Source organism: Penicillium solitum (genome assembly GCF_028829755.1).
Source record: "Penicillium solitum strain IBT 25940 chromosome Unknown utg000009l_segment0_segment0, whole genome shotgun sequence".
NCBI lineage: Eukaryota > Fungi > Ascomycota > Eurotiomycetes > Eurotiales > Aspergillaceae > Penicillium > Penicillium solitum.
Window position 1 is genome coordinate 3,430,277 of NW_027072128.1, and position 20,593 is coordinate 3,450,869.

A 20,593-nucleotide genomic window follows, 5' to 3' on the forward strand; every position below is an offset into this window, starting at 1 on the left:
ACAACTATGTCTTCGCGGGGAAGAGGAAGAGAACGAGGAAGAGGACGGGGCCGAGGAAGAGGAAGAGGAAGAGGAAGAGGTGGAGCATACGGAAGGCAAATTATTTCCCCAGCGCCTCCGCTGGGAGAGATCCTTGTGACAATCCAGCATGATGAGATCGAAAGCCTAGAACATCAAGGTAGTGATGTCTCTCGAATCACAAACAGCCAATATCTGACATCCTACAATTGGCTTGGTGGGGACAAGACAAGAATCATCGTTCCAGGTAAGATGATAAACAAGGCACTGTTAACCACATACATGTCAACTGACCTATGTATACTAGGTGAACCACCCAAGTGGACGCCTCTGTCTGATCCGCGCACGCTTCCGCAAGACAATGGTACATATTATCGTGATCGAAATGCCGCGCAGTATCCCACTTACCCTCTCGAACCAATGGTACAAGCAATCCTGACTGACAAACCCGAGTTCCCTGTGACCGACGTGGACATCATCGGGTGCAATAATACCCTGGGCTGCCTGCTACTTTTTGTACGTGGTGTGGGTGATCCCTTTAGGATGCTTGTTCAGGTAGTCGGCAAGACCGTCTTCTTTATCAGAAGGGAAAACTCGGCCACCGAAACGATCCCCGGTATCCGTGGATATGGCCATACTTTCCCGGAAGCATACACCACGTGGAATGAAAATGTGGGCGGATCCAAGTCCCACCAACGGGTGGTGAAGTACAACTTTGCCGACATGCAGTGCTTGATCCGTTTTGAACCGGATGGCTTCTTGACTGACCTGGTTACGGATACCGAGGAAACCGAAGGAGAGCCCATTCCCGATCCCCGGGAAAGAAGTATCAACACAGAGGAAGGTTTGCCGTCCATCGAAGACATAACACTTTCGGACGCTCCCTCGCCCGCTACAGAAATGGCACCTCAGCAGCTCGAGATTACAATGCAAGGCCGGCGTATCCCACAGTGTGCAGTCTTTGACCTGAAGACCCGATCTCGCTCTAAGAGTAGTACCAACGTTCTCAAGGAAGAATTGCCCCGGTTGTGGCTTACGCAGACCCCAAACTTCATTCTCGCCCATCATACAAATGGTCAATTCAAGCACATTCAGGTTAGCGACGCGCGGGATGATGTAAAGCAGTGGGAGGAGACCGAACAACTGGCTTTGAGCAAGTTTGCCAGTCTACTCCAAATGATTGTGTCATTCGTTCGAAGCCTGGAGGACGGAAGACTTGAGATTGAGCGTGAGGAGAATGTGCAGGTTTTGAATCTGAGAGCACAAGGTGGAGTTGTCAATAGCGTCTTGCCCCCGGCTGTCGCAAGCAGGTGGGAGATGTAAACCGGCTCTCATGAGGACAGTGGTGAGGACAGTGGGTTCAGCTACCATTCTTGATTCGAAGATTGATCAATTGATCAATTCAATACAAATTCAATGCTTTTCACTTAACTATCACAACCGGTTCTAAAGCTCTAGAGATATCAGTCTGGCCAGATATATTCCGCAAGTATGGCATCAAATATGGCCCTAGAAAGCAACTGCATCGTAAATTGCATATGCATGGTACTATTTATAATATAATGTAGACCTTGTCCTAGATTTGAGGGTTCGTTAGCATGCCCAGAGTAGCAGTGTGTTATATGTAGTAATGACTGGATGAGTATCGTATATGGCTGATGAGCCTCGATTTCAGGAGCTATTGGTGAGTTATTGGGATAAATTATACTAGCGAGTTGGAATTGACATCGTTATTTTGATCACCAGAATTCACCCCTCAGCAAGAGAGATGTTGTCTTTGTTCTAGAGATCCGATGCGATAAGAAACTATTCTGCCACTGCCGACCGCCTGCTCAACCCTCGCCATCGAGCTCCGAAACCACTGGCCAGTCCTGCTGCCTCAGTTTCTCTCTTATCTGCGTCACCAAGGCTCTACTTCCGACATTCAACCTGAGATCACGACATTGCAAATCAGGACAGCCCTTGCTAGCCAAGAACCCCGTCTCCTGAACGAAACCGACCCCGAAAGGGAATTTTCCTCTTTCGCGCGACGACAGCAAGGTACTTGCTGCAAAAACCGGCAAGATGCCCAAATATAAGTGCCTCCAGTTCATATCTTTACAACCGAAAGCTAACTGCCCATGCACTCTTCTGTAGGTTTTGCCTCAAATCCAGGTCTAGACAGACCAAGTGGTGTCACAGCCTATTCCGGGCATAATGCGACACGCCCGACTATGGCCGCTAAGCCCACATCCATCGACCAATTGCTAACCCCTCACTTCAACATATAGGCGACTACTGTGATGTCTATCTGACGCACGACTCGATGAGCGTGCGCAAGGCGCATAACTCCGGCCGAAACCACCTGAGGAACGTGGTGGACTACTACCAACGTACGTCTGACCGATGGCGCAGCAAGGCAGCCAACCCCAACAGCTGAATGACAGCTAACCATATGAACCCGTTACAGAGATTGGCCAAGAAAAAGCCCAGTCCGTTATCGACTCCATCACCTCCTCCTACGCCGCAGAGGGCCAACAAGCCCCCAACATGATGGCCCCCGGCGCGTTCCCGCCTCCCTTCGGATTCCCGGGTACGATTATCCCTCCCATGCTCTGCTAAAAGCCAACCCAGAACCCAGACTAACACAATCAGGACAACTAGGAATGCCTCCTCCCCCGTTCGGTATCCCTCCACCAGGCGCCCCCGGTGCCCCAGGCATGATACCTCGTATGTCCTACCCACTCCCAATCCCACCCTACGTCTCCAGGAAGAGAAAACGATCTCCAACCTACCCAGGACAAACCCAAGCTAATCAATACCTCTACCAAACAGCCCCAGGAGCCCACGGTCTTCCCTTCCCGCCTTTCCCTAACGCTGCCGGAACCCCACCAACAGGCGGCTTCCCCCCCGCCCCTCCCCAACATGCCCCAGGGCGCAAACCTGCCGATTCCGCCCCCAGGAGGCTTCCCTAACTTCCCCATTCCTCCGCCCGGAGCTGCGGGATTCCCGCCTATGCCTGGTCAGCCTGGTATGGGCCCTGGCGGTCCGCAGATTCCTACTGGCCCTCGTGGCTTGGAGGGGTATCCTCCTCCCCCTGGAGGTGGGCCTCCTGGTGGGATGGATCAGCGTTGGTGATTATGATCGCGATCTTGGGGTTGGTTCGTATGTGGTTTGTTTCTGATACCTTATTTTTTTCTGTGTATGCCATGGGCATGGCATGGCATCTCTCATGGTTCTTTTTGCTCTTTACTGTTAGTGTAAAATAGCGGTTTCTTTTTTTTTTATATTTCTTTACTTTTCGTACGTTATCTTTCGTACAAGATGGTCTCGTTAGGTTCTGGTTATTTCGAGAGGCATGAATGTTGTCGGTTCATGGAATTGAATTCTTTACGAGAGATCCATAGCCCTAGAATTGCAAAAAAACTTCGACATCCACATATATATGTAGACAACACTTTCATATTTACATCAAAGGGCTCTTGCAAAAAGGGTGCTTTTTTTACGGCCTTCTTATATACCTAAGAAGACATCTAAGAAGACATCGAAAAAGACACCCGAAAAGAACATCCAAAATACTGGTGTATGAAGTGAGAAATTGAAAATATATTTCATCGGCGGCAGACATACTGCAAAGCCAACAAAAAAGAACAGAGAAACCCTCAAGGCCGATCACCATATCCAGAATGCATCAAAGAACGCCGAGCGGAAGTTAAAATAAAAAAAAACCAAGGGAAATACACCTCAAGGATTTAGACCGGGGAGAGAAATAGAGGAAAGAATTGAAGAGAAGAAGTAAAAAGAAAGGGAGAGATAGATGAGAAAAGCCCACACCATTAAGCAATGGAGTGAATTAAGAAAAGAAGTTTATCTGAAGCGATGCCCCTGCAGCTTGTGCAGAAGCAAAAAAAAAAAAAAAAAGAAAAGAAACCCGAACCCAGAGGAATGGCGATTATAGACCATCGGTATCCCGCGCTAAAACAAAATCACATATCTTCATCTCGGAAGCGATAAAACAAGAGACCACTGGCATTTTTTTTAATGGTCATAGCCAGCGCCCCTTTGCCAAGGACTGGCGTTGTTCTGGCCTCGATATGTTGTTGTCGACAGAGCAGATTGGCCAACAGGAGAGGTGTTATCATAGCCCCTTCCGGCGGGTGAAGGGGACCGACCGAAATTGTCGTATCCGGGGGGAGGATTGTGATGACCTGACGCGCCACTGGGGAACAGTGGCACAGATGGGTCAACGGGTGACCGAGGCGCTTGGGCAGCAGAGCCGTGCGGCGGATAGCTTGATTGCGGTGGGTAGGTTGACTCCATTTGACGGCCGACGCTAGCACCGTTTCCACTGGAGATAGAAGCGCTATCATCGTCAAATGGGTTGTGGTTGTTGTTATATTGCCCGGGCTTCATATCACCACGCGCTGTAGCACCCAAGGCATCCAATTCAGTAGTAAGCTGGGTTTGGTCCTTGATGAATGAACCACGATCGTCGCGCATGGGCTGGTAGCGAGTATCGGGGTTCTTGGACACAACGGCATAAACCGAGGCGATCAGAACCAGGATCAAAAGGACCAAAGAGAACACGGCATTGTAAACGAAGAAGATGACACCCATGACACCGATCATCATTCCGGGAGGGTCGAACACATCTGAGAAAACGAGGAGGAAGATGGAGTTGAGGAAATTGATCACAGCAATAGAGATGTTGAAGACATTGGTCTTCTTATCCATCCATGGACGGAGAACGCAGACAGCAACCAGCATGGCTAACTCAAGGATAACCAAAGCCACTGTCTGAACGACCGGTGCAGGCTGACTCAGACCGATGAACATACCCTTGATCAAGGTGTAAATGAGGAACGGAATGACGAAGTAGTATGCCGTTGCCCGGTACTGCACATACAAAAAGCCCCACTTGTTCAGACAGGACGGGTCAGAGTAAAGAATGTATGCTGGGTTCTTGTGCATGGTCACGGAACGCTTTGCCAGCCGAACAACCTTCTGGGAGGCCCATCCAAGAGAGACGAGCATAGAAAGGAGCATGACCACTGCCAAAACAACCTCGGCAGGCGAGTCACGCTGAGTGAACTCCCAGAGGCAAAGAACAGACATTTGGGGCAAACCGATGAGAGTCAGTCGGAACAAGATACCACGCAGAACGATCTTCCATCCATTGCGGAAGTCCTGGAACCGGTCACTCTTCATTTGGCCATTTTTGACAAGTAGCTCAGTAATTCCCTTGAAGGCTGCAACGATGATGACGACAATGCAGGTGAAGACCGCAAAGAAAATTAGGCCAGTGAGGAAAATGTTGGTCTCCTCCATGCCCGCACGGAATCCGACACGATCAATTCCTCGAATGACAAGGAGTTTCTGGCTTGTGTCGGCTCTCTTGACCATACCCGTTGCTCGCTTAACCATCATGGGGCTTGTGGCTCTCTTCAAGAGCTCCATTGCTGGGTCAGCGAAGTCACGCTTGCGGCGCTTGAGAACCTCCACAGAAGTATCCCCAAGCTGTGACAGGATTGTCGATGGAGTTCCACCGGTTGACCGCTGATACCAGGTGGCGATCGTCTGGATGAATCCAACGGGGATGATACCCATGCTCCATTGGAAGTTCTGGGTCCAAGACTCCACGATCGGGGGCATATGAACCGAGGTCATGCCGATAATCGCTTGCGACTGCATGAAACCGAAAAGAGAGAGCGCATTTGCCGCGACGTGAGCCGCGGTGTTAGAATGACCTAACCCGGAGGTAATGGCGGATGCAGCGAGGCCTAGTCCGGAGATAACAGCGGTTGTCCACGAGACTCCGGCTTGATTAACGGTCTTGCCGTTAGAAAGCGAGGCCTCGACACAAGCAATCTTTTCTTTAGTGTCGGCTGTCTTGATAACAATCCGCACATTTGCGTCAAGATCAGGCACGGTGTAGGCAATACCAGGAACTTTATCTGAAGTGCCTGCTGGCAGGTCGAGAGAAAGTGGTCCCAAATCCATGGGTCCAGCGGACATGGGACACATACCCATGCCAGTAATCGAACAAGGATTAAGGGTGCTCTTGTATGCCTCGTAGCCATACGCAGTAAGGGTCATCTCCGCAACAACCTTACCTTCGATGTATGAGACGCCATCGAAGCCGACGACAAGAGAATTGTTTCCCGGATAAAAGACGACGTTGAAGTATGTTGCCGTGAAGTTGCTACTTTCCATGCACACGCTGAGCGCATTGGATTCAAGGAGCTGAATGGCGGAGGCTAGCGGCGCCAGAAAGGCGACGAAGCAGGTGAGAAGCGATATTAACCGCATTTTGGTGTATATTCGATATCAGGAAGAGGTTGCGAAACACTAGAGAGGTTCCCAGTGGTAGATCGGTGCGAGGGGAAGAGATCTGACGGCTCCCGTATCAGTGGCACTCCAGAGTACCACGTTGCCAGCCGCCGGATGCGGAAGTTTTTGTACGGCCGAATTGTGTTTGATCGCCGTGGGGCCGAGTTATTTCTAAATGTCTCCTCGGACTGTTACTGTAGGTTTGGCGCAAATTGTCGGAGGAAAGTCAGGGTCGAGTCAAGGTGTGTTTTGCCTTTGGGGCATTTGAATATAAGCGGAGCGTAGAAGTAGTCGTAAGGGGTTTAATGGAATCGGAAGAAGCTGTATTTGTAGATGAATGAGAGTATGTCCGAGACTGAATGAGAGTAAGATCGAGTAAAGCGAAAAGGCGAAAAAGCGAAATGTCGAGAGTGAGTGGACTGGCGATACACAGTATGGCCGAAAAGGAGTAAAGGAGTAATAGGCTTGAACCGGGGGAAGAAAGTGGTTTAAAGTAGACACAAACTGTTCCCTGGAAGAGAAGAAGAAAAAAAAGAGAGACGAGGGAATGAGAGTGAGGAGGAAGAGTGTCCACGGGTTGTTCACTCAGGGACAGTCGACAAGGGTGGGAAAGACATTGCCTGGACTGACCGTCGCCATTCCACCGGCAAGGTATGTGGTCATGTATTGTAAGAACACAGGGGCGCCTAAGGTTGAACCAATCAGGACTCTGTATTGTGGTGTACTGATGTTTGGGTTTGTTTCGTATGGTCACCCATTGGCACCTTCCCCCCTTCAACACTTACAGAATGCCGTGTCGAAGGCGAACCTATATAATGTTTCACTTGCTTTCTTCCCTTTCTTCCCTTTGTTCGTTTCATCCTATTCATTCTACCTACTCTATTATCTTTCTATTTCTATTTCTATTGACCAAAGACCATTTGAAAAACAACCTTCTCTTCTCGTATACGCGTACTAACACTGCCCAAAGCGGTTGATGGATCGTGGCGGAATCAGGCGGGTCCTTAGGCCTTGGGATTATTATTAGAGACAAGGTCGGATATGCCAACATTAAGTCCACGGGTATTACATACGCTGAACCAAAGGAACTGTTGCCCCCAGCTGTGGAGTGTGCCGAACACAGTGGACCGTTACGTATTATGGTAACTTTGAATATCAACTCAATATGTATGTACGGGGTAGGCACATCACATCCAAGTATTCCGTCTGCCTTTAATAATTAATCAAACTGAGATTCCAGACTTTTTTAGGTCCACACTTATAAGTCGTTGCCTACTATGGAGTATGCACGCTCCATTGTAGTGAATTTTCCTCGGGTGGGGCCCCACCTTAGCTGCCGCTTTTATGAGGGCGCTTCTGAATAATTAGCCTGGGTAAATATCAGCCAATGTATGTATGGGCATTTGATCTAGGATATCAGCAGACAATATGTTTTGGCATAACTATCTAGCGCTTGTACTGGTGCTAAAGCTATATAAGGGCACGGCGCTCAATGTATACTATTGTGATTTAGTTGCATAGACCTTGGTATTGAAGAGGGAGGTGGGCGATGTCTACATAATAACTATGATTCAATGATCGAACGCGGTCTTTCCTACGACATATAAAAGCACAGGGCTACCAAAAAAGTCGTCACAAGGTCGCAAAGCGGCCAAATAATATTGTGCATGAACAAATTGTCTTTCCTAAGATCTAGCGTACCTAGTTTGCAACCAAGTCAGCTTTCTATTCCTCAATAAGAGTTGATAAGACAGTGACTATCTAGCTTGACAGTCTACTAGTAGTGCCAGGTGCGCGCCCGATTTTGCTATAAGAAGCACTAAAGAAAGAAACCTGGGGGTATGCCTTGCAGATTGGAACAGAAAACCGAGAATAAGTATAAAATTGCAAACAGAGTGATATATTATTAGCACTCCGTATACCTTGAATAACCCAATTACAGCGAAGGCAGAGATTTCTAGCCAATGACATGCAATGATCAAACAGCGAATCAAACAATGTCAGTGGACCCCAAAAATACCATGTAGCTAGACCACCCGTGGCTTAAGCGCCTGACAGTTAAGAAAATACATATTAGTACTGGGTCGTACAACCGAATACGATGGTCCCGACATCTGGAGGTTTTAATATCTCATTTAGCACACTGTACCCAGGTACTTTGTAGCCACGGATTGTATAACAATGTCGTACTATATGAGATTAGAGGCCGAGCGGGAAATCAAGACGTCATCACGCGCACATCAAAAATACGTGATCGTTCCGATCATCCCTTTCTGGTGATCAGGGGGTGACAGCAGAACACACCAAGCAAGCTAAACAAATTCATAATAAAAGGGGGAAGGCATATGATTTGACATAATTATACCAAGCTCACAAATGGTCCATGCAGATGGAGGTTCCTTTATTTCTGAAACATGTATGATCCGACCAGAGGATGAAGATGATGGGGGCCTTTGCCAACCTTGGAAACGAGGCTGTGCAATTGTATGAACGCTAATGTCGGTAGATTGGAATACCATGTCGATCCTTATATCATGCCTACAACATACGTATGTAGTCTGTTGATGCTATTTTCTTTTATATCGTCTTAAAAGGAGTGTACTATATCGTATGTATTATCGCAGGAGCTGTTCTAGATCTATCAGGGAAGAATAGAGTCTAATGATCTTCCTGGCTCTAGAATCCTGGGGTAGACTAAGAATAAATTATATCGACGATGTTACTTTGTACGTCTCACTAGTATGATATTAGTGATCAGGAAGGTTTACCCCCGGATCTAAAACCATCGGATACATACCTAGTAAGAGAAAGTCATCCGCCAAGGACTTCTTGGCTTTCCGTTTTGGGGTTTTGCGCAATGAGTAAAACTGAGCAGTCTGATTCCCACCTAACCTGTTGAACACATGAGCACTCAGTAAGCACCGTGTTGTGTGTTTTAAGTCAGTTCATTTAGTAAAAGGGGAATTATCCTTCACGCCACAATGTCAAGATTAGTCTTAACAGATCCAAAAGAGGATGATACTTTTATTTTTTGCATATATTTCATTCTCGATGATTGAATCCTCCCAAATTGCTCGATTACTAATTGCCGTACAATGTACAACTGCAAACTCGAAGAGGTTGATCGACTTGGACTACAACATTATGTAGGTGTTGATCTCTTATCACATGAACGGCGCCTGACTATGGTGTACCTTTCGAGCCGGGCAAAACCCGGGATGGGGAGCCATGTATAAGGATAAGCGTGTGATATCGACACATTATAATGCTGAGGCAGTATTGCTTCTTCTAAGAGAGGCTACCCCAGAGCAGATTGTTGAAAATGACCAAAAATAAAGTAGCCAATGTTTGATTAGATCCCCCCCCCTATTGGTGTTATACTAGAGTATGGACGGTAAAAACGGCTTAATATGTGCAAAGCGACTTTTCCATGTATAACCCTTGATGATGATACCGAGTACTCTGTAAGCATACATATCAAAGACCAATACCCCTGGACCAAGACAAAAAAGCCTAGCCCTTGGCACAAGACATATATATGCAACAACTGAGCAGTCACTGAAAATATGTCATACATACCACAATATCTCAGCTGCCTAATTTGAGGCCAAGATATCGGCGCTTGCACAGCCTTCTGGCCAACATTCCGTCCTTGTTTCACTAGGTAAAGAAGGAACCCACCAGGCGCGTATCCTGCTCGGCATCATTTGTTCCCGGGTGTAAAAAACACCGATAATCTCTAAAATATGGTGGCCTTAAACTTGAAACACATGTGGATTTTGTAGTCTTGAAGTCCTGCATCCAAGTGATGATTTCGAAATCATAGGAGATGGTCAACCCTGGTCAATACTTTCCGCCTTATAATTAAGGCACCAACTGATGGAGTCTATCAACACGTGATGTGGAGTTCTGCCACATTTTACCGATCAGAAAAAAAAAAGTAGCAGAATGATTTCCGCCCGCAGAGATCAATAATCTAGACCTGCAAAACACAAGTCCAGGTGATACGAGACAAACCCCTGATTGCTTTGTTCCAGTGTCAATTACTACACTGTCGCAGGACCAATCAACAAAATGCCTGGCCCCGTGGACACCGCAAAGTCCATCAACAAGCGCAAGAGAAAGCACGGCTCAAAAGCAGAGAGCGATGTCGCCAAGCCCGTGGAAGCCAAATCCAGCCCTGCAGTGACCCCGAAAAAGAGCGTTGCTTCGACCCCGAAGGCTTCAGCTGAGAAGTCTACCAAGAAGCGCAAGGTCAGCCCTTCGCCCAGCGCCGAGGAGGAAAGCGCCGAGGAAGAAAGCGACGACGCCGAGGCCGTTGAAGATGCCGAAGAGGTAGATGCAGAGAAGGGCAGTGATGCTGAAGACACCGAGGCTGCGAATGGTACAGATCTTCCTACTATGGAAGATGTCCGTTTGCCCCAGACCGAGGGCAAGCTGCAGAAGTTCACCGAGCTCAACCTTTCCGAGAAGACCATGCAGGGTATCAACGACATGGGCTTCACAACCATGACTGAGATTCAACAGCGTACCGTTCCTCCTTTGCTTGCTGGACGGGATGTTCTCGGTGCTGCGAAGACCGGTTCCGGAAAGACTTTGGCCTTCCTGCTCCCCGCTATTGAGATGCTGCACGCTCTGCGCTTCAAGCCCAGAAACGGTAAGTTTTTTTGCCCCATACCTTTATCTAGTAGTTACTTGCATTGGGACTGGTGTCTAACTTTTCAATGCAGGTACTGGTGTTCTCGTCGTTTCCCCTACTCGCGAACTGGCACTGCAGATCTTCGGTGTCGCCCGTGAACTTATGGCCCACCACTCGCAGACATACGGTATCGTTATCGGAGGAGCCAACCGTCGTGCCGAAGCCGAGAAGCTGATGAAGGGTGTCAACCTGCTCATCGCCACACCCGGTCGCTTGCTGGATCACCTCCAGAACACCCAAGGATTCATCTTCAAGAACCTGAAGACCTTGGTCATTGACGAGGCAGACCGAATTCTCGAAGTCGGTTTCGAAGATGAGATGCGCCAGATCGTTAAGATTCTGCCCAAGGAAGAACGTCAGACTATGCTTTTCTCCGCCACACAGACCACCAAGGTCGAGGATCTGGCCCGGATATCTCTCCGCCCCGGACCGCTTTACATTAACGTCGACCACAGCAAGGAGCACAGCACAGTGGCGGGTCTGGAACAGGGCTACGTGGTGTGTGAGGCAGACAAGCGTTTCTTGCTTCTCTTCTCATTCCTCAAGCGTAACCTTAAGAAGAAGATTATTGTCTTCTTCTCCAGCTGCAACTGTGTCAAGTACCATGCTGAGCTTTTGAATTACATCGATCTTCCCGTTCTGGAGTTGCACGGAAAGCAGAAGCAGCAGAAGCGTACCAACACTTTCTTCGAGTTCTGCAATGCCAAGCAAGGTACCTTGATCTGTACTGATGTTGCTGCTCGTGGCTTGGATGTATGTTTCCCAACCCGCATTACCACGTTTATTCCATAACTGACTCAAAATTACAGATCCCCGCTGTCGATTGGATTATCCAGTTCGATCCTCCTGATGATCCTCGCGACTACATTCACCGTGTCGGACGTACCGCCCGTGGTGCCGAAGGCAAGGGTCGCAGTCTGATGTTCCTCCAACCTTCCGAGGTTGGTTTCTTGAAGCACCTCAAGGACGCACGTGTGCCTGTCGTGGAGTTCGAGTTCCCGGCCTCCAAGATTGTCAACGTGCAGTCTCAGCTGGAGAAACTCATTGGCCAGAACTACTACCTCAACAAGGTACGCTATCTTCCCCATCCTCTTATTTATGTGTTACTCATATACTAACGCACTTATGCAGTCTGCTAAGGATGGTTACCGTTCTTATCTCCAAGCATACGCCTCGCACTCCCTTCGCACTGTGTTCGACGTGAACAAGCTTGACCTCGTCAAGGTTGCCAAGGGCTTCGGTTTCAATGCCCCGCCTCGCATTGATATCCAGCTGGGCTCCAGCCTCAGCCGCGATAAGAAGCAGGAGCAGCAAGGTCGCCGCACGTACGGCAGCCAGCCCAAGAACGGCGCTGGACTGAAGTTCAAGCGGAAGCACAATGACTGAGAACAATCTGTATGAACATCAAAAGCGATCGATTGTCTCTGCATATTTATTTTAGGGACATTGGAGTTCAGCAATGTGGATATATCTATTTGGGTTTCAATTTTGTCCCTTTATTCTGTAATCATAAGAAAGATGGCGAGTTGAATATTCGTATGGCTCGTGGTGGGATAGTCGAATGCATCTTGCTCTTTGTATGGATTAATATTTTCTTTTCGCCTCCTTGCGCCTTGATTAATGGTTTGTACATACGGAGTACTGTAACCGCAATCGGCAGACGCTCTGCCTAGGAGGTCAGCCTGGGGTCCGTTTGGTCAGTTCCACATATCTAGATGCCAATCAAGAAACCTTTGACTGTGAGATAGCCATAAGGCTTATTCCTTCTCTCACGGAATGCCACAGCAAGCATTCATCGAGCCATGTGGACTTCGGACTTTTTCCACGTGGGAGGGGCTTACCAAACAAGAATAAGAGAACTATACTCCGTAGAAGGGGTATGTACAACAAAAATCCACACACTGTAAGAATATCCTTACAGAAGAACCGAGTACTCCGTACATAATTGGTACCTACATGTAGTCGGTTCTACAAACCTCCCATATCCGCCGAAGCGATCCAATTGGAAGATGCCAATCTTACACAGTATTGAGGCCAAGCGATCGGTTGCCAATGACAGAGCCAAGTTTGGAAGCAGCTCGATTGCCACTAATGTACGAGATGCAGCAAGTCCTCAACTCCCAGCTGCGCAAGTAGTCTCGATGATAATTGCTTGCGCCCCCTTGCAAGGGCTACGTATAGTTCTGTCCAGTCATAGGGTGAGATCGCGGATAGCGAATCTGGGGCCAAAAGGCGGGAAATATTGAATATTGTCGGTGTATTTCATATCCCAGCGATAGGCCAACCATTTTTTTAATATCCATTCCAACAAATCCAATCATTCCAACATGGAGAGGTTGGTAAGGTAGAAAGCCTGAGCACACAAGTGTGATGAGTTGGCAGATGCTGGGCCCAATCACCCGATCTCCAGGGCATCTGTCGTCTGGGCGACGGTGTGCTTGTTCCGGTTCTTTTGCCTTGTCTTTTTGCGGGTCTCACAGAGAACTGCAGGTGGACCGTGTGTGTGTTCGTGTGTGACGGGTATGAAGTGTTTTGTCATTTTCAGGGTGTTGATGGAAAATTGTACTCCGTACGGAGTATGTTGCGCTGGGTTGGATTTGCCAAGATTACCCCCCAGCCACGAAGTAGAGGTTATACAGAATAGCGTTTTCAAGGTTGGGAGATGAATACCTGGGTTAATGACTGATCTTGAAGATGGGATATAAAATTAAGTCAAGAGGAGATGAACCAAGGAACCAAAAGACGATCCCGAATGGATCCCAGGGTTTCCCGTTTGTTTACTCCGTACAGCGTACCTAAATGTACCTTCTTCGTACAAATACAAGTAGCTATCGGGTACTCTTTGTATGGCGGCCCACGCGGGTCGGAACCTGGGATGTACAATCATCACATCCAGCCTCTCAAATTTTTTTTTTTTGGTGAGGCTGGGCAATTAATTCTTAATTAACTCGGGTACCGGCTGATATTCGCCTGACTATCCAGTCCTTTGCTTCATCTTTCATTCCTACTTCGTAGAGATCTTGAATTCTTTCCCCTTTTCCTCTCATATTTTCATGTGAGGGATCGGCGAGCTTCGACAGCAACACCTTTGGGCACCGCCGTTGCTTCTCTCTCTCTCTCTCTCTCTCTCTCCTTCCCTAATCCCACATTCTTAATTCTTCCCCACTGTTCCGTGGTCTCTGCGCTGGTACGCTCTCAACTCCTATCAAAATAATTCTTGGGATCTCTTCTCGAGTTCCTACAATTTGTCACTTCCCCACTATCGTGCCAACAAGCGCGAAGCAACAGTGATCACCCCCCAACAACACTCCCCTTATCCTCCCATCACCTCGGTCGAGCACGGAGCATGCGATTGGGTTGAAAGACGCCTCACCATCATGGGGGTCAATACCCGCAGACCGATTCTTCCCGCCCCCACAGAATCCATCATCGATACGGGGGATAGCGCAACGGGCACAGATCTGGCAACTGACATTTCTCGCCGCACAGACAAAACGTCGTACTCTATCCCAGACGACGGTAGCCCCATAACTGTCTCCACTCGGCGACAGCGGGACCGCGAAGAGAAATTGTCTCGATCTCAACACGACTCTCACACCTCATTACTCATCGAGTATTTCGAGGGCGGCAAAGGCTCAAGCAGCATTGTCTCTCGTCCCAGCGTGCGAGTACGTGTTACACCATCGTCGGCGAGAAAGTCCAGGGACAGAAAAGACCATTTGCAAATCACCGAATCAAGCGGAAGCGGTAGCCGCAAACCGTCATATACCCACCGGATATCCCTACCATCACCATCTTCAAAACAAAAGCAATTGGACTCGGGTGCAACGGATGACCACAGCCTTGCGTCGAATTCAGCCGAGGAAGAGGAGCATCATTCATCACGTCGCGAGCCGGTAGAAATCGAATTTGTGAACCGTGGACAGGGGAGCGAGATGTCTTCCCTCTCGCAAGACACCCGATACTTGCCTATGTCATCGGAGGTTTCGTCCATGCCGCCGGATAGCATGATCAACGCTTCATCGGCGGGTCCTAGGCGAAAACGCAGCCAGAGTATGGAGCGTGGTTCGCCCATTGAAGATGAGGGATTGCTCAAGACCCCTCACCGACAAAGAAGTCGCAGTTTGAGTCATGAACGAATTGCGCATCGTGTGGCGGAAAAACTCACCGAATCGCCGCAAGAGGCTTCGAGCGGCAAACAAAAAAGCAGGGGCGGCAAGGATTACCTCGAAGCCGAAACAAAACCATCCCGTCGCCGAAAGCACAAGTATGCGGAAGAGGATATCACCAGTCCTGAATCAAGTCTTCTCAGCGCATCTGCAGTCTCTTCAAACCATAAGTCCGACCAGTACTCAATTCGCTCCGGTGCATCCAAGACCTCTATTAACAACCCCAAATTACTCGAGACGGTCGAAGATGCTATCAGGAGATTGATACTACCAGAGCTAAAGGAGCTTAAGAAGGACCAAAAGGTCATGACCAACAAGAGCAAATTCGATCGGGACATGACTACATCTCATTCATCTGGCACAAGCTCTAGAGATGAGCTAGGTCGACGTCTCTCCAAGCACGCCAGTGCGCCGGATGTTATGAAGCCGAAAGTTGTTCTGAACAAGGACAGCAAAGATGAAGGCATTGTTCTTTCTCCCGAGACAGCTCCACGCAACACGGAGCGCAAATCAAGTAAAAGCAGTGAAAGCTCTGATATGGCGGTGAGATGGGCCAATCGACCCGACTACACCGAACAAGACAAGATTCGCAGGCAGAGGAGCAAGGGTCTTCGCGATGCCCATGCTGCTGCCCGAGTCGGCTCTGCTCTCACAGCGGCTTCTTTGAAGCATCACGACTCCAACTCTAGTCTCGGCAGAAAGGAGCGCCGCCGCAACAGTGGCTCCCGGAAAAGTGGCTCACGCAAGAGCACCGAGAGTATGAACTACAACGAAACCGAACTTGTTTTCCAGAAGCACAATGTTGCGCCAATGCCAATGCACAGCGAGATTGACTCCGAGTTGACCAGAAACTCGTTGCTCTCTGAGCGAACGGCAAGTCCCACTCCCGAAAAGCAGGCCTCCTACTTCGACGTTGCTCGTGGATCACCGAGGCAGGCTATGTCGCCGGCTTCTCGCACCCCTACTAGAAATTCTGTCGACTCGCGTTATGAGCTCGGAATGCGCCATGGTAATCAGTCGCACCATAATATCTCGGTGCATAGTGCTTCGGAGCGTGACCTACACCGCCAGAGCCAATCTCCTGGAACTGACGGTGGTAACTGGGCAATTGCAGCTGCAGCCGCAGCTAATCTCCTTGACGCCGCCCACCCTGGACATCACGAAATGGAAGATGACTACCACGACGAGGCCACTGGCCGCGGATTGAGCCCCATTCAGAGTATTGCGAGTGACCATACCCAGACTCACTACGACAATTACTCGGCCCACGGCGAGCAGCAAGTCGACGGAAAACATGAGATTGAGCCTCGACTATCCATTGACACTCTGTCATCCGCCCCCAGTACAAACCTCGCGAGATCCACCCGCCAAGGCACCAGCTCACACAGCCAGAGTGGAATTTTCAAACAGCACAGCCAGGAATCACCTGGGCTCGGATACGAACATTCGCGCCAGGGCTCCCAAGACAATGGCTTCTACGGCTATGACGAGCAGAGCAGGCGCTCTGGAGACGACGGAGACAGCGATGTTGACTTCATGGATAAAGTCAAAGAAGGCCACCATGTGGCTACTGGCGTTGCTGCTAACCCTCAATTTATGCACCCGATAGCCGTCGAATCCGCAGTCGCTTCCTTGATGGATCCCTCTGTCCTTGAATCTCAGATCTCATCCACGAACCGCTCGCAAACCGATCTGGCTCAACAACCACGAAGCCGAAGCCCTGAAAAGGCAGGAAGCGAAGTCTACCGCGGAAGCCCCTTGAAGCAACGCCAGGATGCTTTCAATGCCGATGAGACCTCGTTCCCTCGCCGCATGGGTGCCACATCGCCCCCTCAGAGTGTTACCCAGTCCCTCGAGGACATGGACGACTCCGCTATGATGGCTGACAATGCCCCACATGAAATGGAGAGTCCTCACGCGGATGCTGAAAGCCAAGAATCGGAGTCTGAAATCAACACCAATCCGTCTATTATACAGGGCCCCATTGGTGGTGTCGCTCAGGCAGAGCACTGGGGATACGATTCAAGGTCTCCGCCGGCGGATCACTACTACGATACCCAGATCGGTGGATCTAAGGGTCTCAATGCTGAGCAGCAGATAGGGCTTGATGCGGAATACTACCAGACTGCCCAGAATATCTTTGGTGGCGATGACTACTCTGCCCATTCTGGCGAGAACCTCTCTGGCGAGAACCAACCCCGGCCATTGTTTGGTACACCTCCTGGTGCCAAGGACGAAGGCTATGTTTCGGCTGCCAACCCCATGTCTCCCAGCGTCGGGACCCCGAAGCAAGCTAGTCGAGGTCTTGCTGGTGCGGGTGCCGCTGGAATGGGTAGTTTCGATAGTCCTGCTGGAGCAGACGATCCTTTCATCTCTGGCAATGAACGCCACTTCAGTGGCTACTCTCATGGTGTTGGTTCGCCACTCTACGACAGTGCCACCGGCCGAGGTATCGAGAGAATTCAATCTCAGGATATTGTGGCTCTTATGGATCATTTGACTGTTCGGGATGCCCAGCGGAATGCCAGAGATACTGAGATTCTGGTCACTTTAGTTCGAAGTGCTGCTGAGATGCGCACCTCCTTCGAGCAGATGAAGAGATTCATCGCCGACCAAGATGATCTCATCATGGACACTAGCGACAGGGGACATGAGCGGACTCACAAGGCGCTTGGTGGTCCCCGGCCATTGCCTCCCAGCGCTTCTCGGAATCGGCAGCTGAACACGGCTGACGAGGAAGACAAGCGGAAGAGCATCTTCAAGCGTGCGCTGAAAGGATTGAGCCTCAAGTCGGGCAGCGATTTGACCAAGATTGAAGGCATGCTCGAGCAGCTGCTTGGCGAGGTTGAGGCCCTGCGATCCGGACAAGATGGCTTCAGCCCTCACAGTGTCACCAGAATGGGAAGCATGGAACCAAGTGGGTACGGGACTCCCGGTCCAAACGGAGCACCTGCTGAGACGAGCCGCTCTCCCTACGGATCCGGCTCTTCTCGCCCGGCCAATGGACAACGCAGAGATTCGGACCAGCGAGTCAGCACCGTCCATGAAGTTGACGAAGACCTTGAGCTTGACGATGGCGACCAGTTCCTGACTTCACATCTCCCTGTCCGTGATGCGCCCCATCACGAGCGGTCTGGTTCGTTGCCCCTTGACACGCCTCCACGCAAGCCGGCGGCCACATCGGCTCGCAGCACTGAGACAACCCCCAAGGCCCGCAAGCACAAGTCCAGCAGCTCGTCCATTTTCCCGAAGATCTCCCGTTGGTCTAAGTCCACGGCCACCTCCATGGGCGATGGCATTCGCAACAGCATCCAGCCCTCCCGCAAAGAACGTCCGACCTCGGATGAGTCTCGCTCTGGGTCTGATCTCGCACCCCATGGCGCCTACAAATATTATGATCCCCAGGGAGACGACAGAATTCGATCCACTTATACCTTGGATGACGAGCAAGATGAGAACAGACCCCCTTCGCCATTAGTTCCTTCCCAGGTGTCTGAGGCACCCAAGTACCGCGGCCACCGTGGTAGTCTCGAGCTGCAGCACCCCCAGCCTCGACAAGGCCCAACCGGACGGTACCAGTCCCGCCTCGAAACTGAAGCCCAGATATATGGAGGTCCAGTTTCTCCCGCTGGCTCAGACCAGTGGGAATCCAACCCCAGCCTGTCCGCAGCCAATCCTCCCCAAAACCGCAACAGCGGTGTCAGCGGTGCCACGCGTCTGTCCCCGATCTCCGACGCAGGCTACTCGGAGACCAGCTCCCGCGCAACCCGTACACCGGGTCCACCCCGTCCTCCTAAGGTCAAGGACGCGGGCCCTCTTATTCCCGAGCGTCCACCCAAAGTGGCGGATGACGAGGAACCAGCTTACAGCGTCGACCGTGCTGTTTCCAGAGTATGTATTCCAGAGGCTCCCTCTCTACCGTTTCAATTGAGCAAATTCTAATTTTCACCCTCTTCAGAGCTCTGCCATCCGCTCTCCCCCCATACGCAAGCCAACTGGCCCGCGTCCTCTCACATCTGCCGGCTCCTACAGCCCAGGCAACATCAAGCGAACCCGCTACCAAGGCAGTCCCGTGCAAGTCGACTACGAAGATGAGCAATATTGAGACTTGCATTGTGATACCCCTGGGTTGATATTTTCAATCTCCGTTTCCATCTAGCGTCTTTTGCCTTTTCTTCCTATTCTTCTTACGACAGTTATGACCGTTCACTGGGACTCTGGTTTCAGTTCCTTTATCCCCAAATCTACGAGCAATGTGTATGTGCGTGTTTAAATGTTTACAATATTTCCTGCCCTTTCATGTTTTATGCCAATGGCCCATGGGATGAGCGGGAAGTTATGTCTTCTCTTCGCCTCCCTGGCTCTTTCAAGTTTTCTGCTTTTTTTTTTCATAGTCTTGCTTTCGGGCATGCAGTTGCTCTCGTGCATCTAGTGAGCGCGCAGGGGTTTAAGCCTCTTCTTTGTAGCTTTTGTGTTGTGGTGTAGATAGTGGTGCAGAGGAAGACATAATCTATTCCGATTTCGAGGTGTGGAATTACCTTGCGTTTTTGTGTTGCTTTTTGTAGATGTCAAGGTTATATTAACAAGCCTCATGTAACATTGGAAGGGAACTTCTGCCCAGGTAGCTCTTTCCCTATTACGGCCTGAACACTTGTAGCTTCCTTAATTGTACATAGTAGCCATGACTTCCTCGATAAATAGTATTCTCTTTCTTCTTGATTTTCTCCTCGGTACGAAATAATCATATACTCGGAACCAACTTGAAGCAAGCCTAAGGGCTTTCCTTTTTCTTCTATTATGTCTTTCAAAGTCTGGGAAGAAAATCCTCTTCCAACTGCCGTTCCCATAGGATGCTGTTTAGCAGCGATGTGGCCAGCCCGATTGGCAGACTGATCCTGTTAGGACGTCTGGAAGAACGCAGCATGCGAACCGGCAACGAAAGGCGCCCGACCTCGAGCGTGCCCAGCATGTCATCCGCCTCAGAACCCTGCCCCGACTTCCTTCTCTATTCTTCCCCACCGCTTCGATCCCTCTGTGTGTGATAGGTGGCACGACTTGCAGGTCCTTCGGTCTCTGATATCCTTGGACTTGCACAGTGAATTATCGCCAGATCGACGCTAAAGTGGAAGTATAGGTCTTTTGGCCTAGAATGTCCTTCGTGAACGCACTCGTCGATCAATGGCCATCGGAAACAATACCGATAAACGTCGGTTGGGGTGCGGCTTGATGAAACACCTGGACTTTAGGCTGGAGAATATGAGACGGCTTTCGTGCATGGACCCGTCAACGGAACCAGAGACAAAACAGCCCCGGTGTAGCGGGCGGGTGAACATTTCATGCGAATCGAGAATGCTTTAAGCGGCACCTCGAATAGCGAAGCCCATAATAGATTCATCAT

General features: G+C 49.9%; 6 protein-coding genes across 6 annotated transcripts; 5 read left to right on the forward strand and 1 right to left on the reverse strand.

Moving 5' to 3' along the window:
• Positions 1–438: 438 nt before the first annotated feature.
• Positions 439–1,341, forward strand: N7455_012392 (uncharacterized protein; the record flags this gene model as incomplete). Its single annotated transcript, XM_040952674.2, has 1 exon — positions 439–1,341. The coding sequence occupies one exon, from the start codon at positions 439–441 to the stop codon at positions 1,339–1,341; it is 903 nt and encodes a 300-aa protein (XP_040816843.2).
• Positions 1,342–2,323: 982 nt separating this feature from the next.
• N7455_012393 (putative U1 snRNP complex component Yhc1) lies at positions 2,324–3,135 on the forward strand (the record flags this gene model as incomplete). Its single annotated transcript, XM_065606880.1, has 4 exons — positions 2,324–2,390; positions 2,468–2,590; positions 2,653–2,727; positions 2,768–3,135. The coding sequence occupies 4 exons, from the start codon at positions 2,324–2,326 to the stop codon at positions 3,133–3,135; spliced, it is 633 nt and encodes a 210-aa protein (XP_065460046.1).
• A 900-nt stretch (positions 3,136–4,035) lies between these two features.
• N7455_012394 (transient receptor potential ion channel family protein) lies at positions 4,036–6,306 on the reverse strand (the record flags this gene model as incomplete). The annotated part of the gene is made up of 1 exon (XM_040952706.2): positions 4,036–6,306. One exon carries the CDS (start codon positions 6,304–6,306, stop codon positions 4,036–4,038), a length of 2,271 nt encoding a protein of 756 aa, XP_040816751.1.
• A 4,095-nt stretch (positions 6,307–10,401) lies between these two features.
• has1 (ATP-dependent RNA helicase HAS1) lies at positions 10,402–12,412 on the forward strand (the record flags this gene model as incomplete). The annotated part of the gene is made up of 4 exons (XM_040952512.2): positions 10,402–10,984; positions 11,058–11,779; positions 11,836–12,096; positions 12,158–12,412. The coding sequence occupies 4 exons, from the start codon at positions 10,402–10,404 to the stop codon at positions 12,410–12,412; spliced, it is 1,821 nt and encodes a 606-aa protein (XP_040816760.2).
• Positions 12,413–14,403: 1,991 nt separating this feature from the next.
• N7455_012396 (uncharacterized protein) lies at positions 14,404–19,584 on the forward strand (the record flags this gene model as incomplete). Its single annotated transcript, XM_040952752.2, has 2 exons — positions 14,404–19,086; positions 19,154–19,584. 2 exons carry the CDS (start codon positions 14,404–14,406, stop codon positions 19,298–19,300), a joined length of 4,830 nt encoding a protein of 1,609 aa, XP_040816775.2. The 3' UTR covers positions 19,301–19,584.
• A 461-nt stretch (positions 19,585–20,045) lies between these two features.
• On the forward strand, positions 20,046–20,237 carry N7455_012397 (uncharacterized protein; the record flags this gene model as incomplete). The annotated part of the gene is made up of 1 exon (XM_065606881.1): positions 20,046–20,237. One exon carries the CDS (start codon positions 20,046–20,048, stop codon positions 20,235–20,237), a length of 192 nt encoding a protein of 63 aa, XP_065460047.1.
• Positions 20,238–20,593: the final 356 nt, after the last annotated feature.